At 41.6% G+C, this 2,752-nt stretch overlaps 1 protein-coding gene across 1 annotated transcript in view; it reads right to left on the bottom strand.

The window, feature by feature from the left end:
* Nucleotides 1-379: 379 nt before the first annotated feature.
* NECTIN3 (nectin cell adhesion molecule 3) overlaps nucleotides 380-2,752 on the bottom strand; it is a 120,807-nt gene continuing 118,434 nt past the window's right edge. Inside the window, exons 8-9 of the mRNA XM_029939263.1 lie at nucleotides 1,509-1,571; nucleotides 380-770 (exon numbers count right to left, since the gene is read on the bottom strand). Coding sequence (XP_029795123.1) covers nucleotides 591-770; nucleotides 1,509-1,571 — 243 coding nt within the window. The 3' untranslated portion in view covers nucleotides 380-590. The remainder of the gene's footprint in view (nucleotides 771-1,508; nucleotides 1,572-2,752) is intronic.

Genomic DNA, 2,752 nt, shown 5'->3' with positions numbered 1-2,752 from the left:
GCAACCAACAGGCTTGAAGGTCTAAACTGCTTTTTGTTGTTGGTTTTTGGATAAAGAGCAAATTCTGCCTCTTTCCCCGGGCCTCCTGTTTTTACACAGGGATTGTCACTGCATGAAGCACGTCAGGGATAGCCAAATCCCAATGAAATAATCAGTGAAATGGATTTTGAACTCGTTTTTTTTCTGCTCGCTTAAGTTACAGATAAATAGGCTGGCCTTCCTGAAACCCAGCAAGGTTAACACTCCCAGCTGGGGCCTTTCTTGCTGGAGAATCACTGCTGCTATCACAGGCAGATGCTCTACGTTTAAATGAACATGCCATTGTAGGCCAAGAGTTAGTAGTTAAATACTATCATCACAGAAACACACAAAGCTGGAGTCAAGTTCACAAACACAGCTGGTGGCTACGAAACTCTTCATGAAGGAAAGAAAGTTGCTATTGGCTCCAAGCCATTCATCACGACTTTGATACACATAAACTGGGATTGTTTTCTATGAGAGAGAATAAAATAAGGACCATTGGCCTCAGTTTCTCTCCCACGTCTAAGGTTAAACGTTTGTTAGGACATCCGTGGGAAACAAGAGGGAAATCACACGTAATGTTCCCGCGGGTTGATGTACACTCTCTCAGCGTCGTCGTTTGGATGATGCTTGCCGGGGCTCCGGTCTTGGTAGCATGTCTGACTGTAAAGCGGGCACATCTGTTGAATCCCATCTTCCCCCACAGGGTTCTCATCTTCATAGTCCAATCTCCTGCTATTTAGTCCATTCTAAAAATTCAAATATTGCTTACATTAGCAGAGCAGATGTTTGCATCTTCCTAGCACTTTGGTAAAAACAGGCAAGAACTCAATTCATTATAGTCTGTGTCTCTGATTCAGAATCCCACAAGCTATTGAATGGCAGGGTAAAGTTGAACAACTTGTCATTTTCCAGTCATCTGTTGCTCACAATACCTGAGTAAGAGTCACAACTGCTCCTAAATAGAAAATTATAACTAATGAGTATGACATTTAGTTTCAAGTTTTGAAACTTAGAACTGGTATCAGTTAAACTAGGGAAGAACCAGGCTGTAAACTTCCAGAGTCCCTCAGCAAGGCTCAATCTTGGAGAATCAAATCAAACAGCCAAAACAAAACCAAATTAAATCTCAAGATTCCGCATTGGGGAATTAGGGAAAAGACACAGTGAAATGAACTGGTATTTGACCGTATGACCAACATAACTGAGAATCAGAAATGCTGTCACAGCTGACACCATAAAATAAACCTTCATGATGCTCTGTGATGTCTCTGGTACTGACCTCTCCACCCCGTTTTTGGTTTCTTAAAACTTGATTACTTCTAAAATGGGCAAGCAACTCAAGGACTTTAAAAATCAAACTATAGATGCTCAGATAGCAGAGATGTGAATACAATAAACTAACGTAAATCAAATGACACTCCAATCATCACGGTAGTCACCAGTGCCACCTGGGCAGACCCCCATGGCAGGACGCCGTTACTTACAGAGTGCTGCAGGCCGCCAGTCTCTCTGTCTTTGAACTGCGTCTGCAGAGGCAAGTGTTCGCTCTGGAGGAAGAAGACAGAATAAAACACACACTTTAAAGCTCCAAGCACATAGTCAAACATATCAACCAAGACCATGAAGATGCCTATTCTTAAAAGAGCCAATCATGTCTTGTCAAATGTGTGCCAGGTAAGCAAATGTTCCATGGGAGGGAATAAGCCATGACATTTCTTGAGAGTTGGTCTTTCTCCTGACTCTAGACTTCTTCTAGAAGGAAGAAAACATACAGAAGATCTGCTGCAAAAGCTCCCGGGTGAACTTACATCTTACTTGAGGGAGGCCTTACCAAAGAAGGTGATACTTGGAATTGGGCTTTAAAAGTGGTCTGCGATACTCTGGTTTCTCTTCAGATCGTACAAATCTTTCACCTTGAAAGTGGTCTGTGGTGGTAAGGAAAGTATTTTTTGTCCTTCTCTATAGATGTATATGTATGGCCACCCTTCTGTTCCTGCCAGCTACTCTCTGCCCCCAATCCTGCCCAGATCATAAAAGGGATTCCTCACTTTCAAACCTCACCCTTTGCAGAATCTCTCTCTGCTTCTTGTTGGACTAAACATGCATCCTTACCCTTCGCCCCCACAGGTCAACTATTACTTCTTCCAGAAAGCCTTGCCCAAAGCATATATTATTGCAATTATTTGTTTATATCTGCTTGTCTCCTTCACTACATTGAGGGTGCTAGCTGCAGTATTTTACAAACATTATCTCATTTATAATCTCTCTAGAACTTCTATAAAACTGATGTTTTTATTTTAAAGAAGACTAAAACTGAAGCTCAGAGTGGTTCAGTAAGGTGTCTAGTCACACAGTGAAGGACTGTGGGAAGTGGAGGATTGTGACTCACATGTGGTTTTGTCTGAGGCCTAATCCTGTATTCCTATATCCCTTACTTCTAACTCGTTGTCTGGAAAATAGATGTTTAATAAGTATAATAGAAGAATCCCTGAAAGTCCTGGCCTGTAGGCATATCTATCAAAATACTCTCCCTTTCACTGCCTTTCCTTATGCTGTCCTTTCGGCCTGGAAGGTCTGTCCCTTTTCCTCTGAGAGCTAAAATATTACCCATCCATCTTGGCCTGACTGAAGTCATTTTTCCCCCTACAAGTTAATTTATTTACTCCAATTTTCCTATTGTTCTTGTTTATATCTCTGTCATAGCACACATTATTTTTCTATCTGATAG

Source organism: Suricata suricatta, chromosome 5, assembly GCF_006229205.1.
Source record: "Suricata suricatta isolate VVHF042 chromosome 5, meerkat_22Aug2017_6uvM2_HiC, whole genome shotgun sequence".
NCBI classification, from domain to species: domain Eukaryota; kingdom Metazoa; phylum Chordata; class Mammalia; order Carnivora; family Herpestidae; genus Suricata; species Suricata suricatta.
The sequence above is the reverse complement of the archived record's forward strand: the minus strand, read 5'-3'. Positions and strand labels throughout refer to the sequence as shown.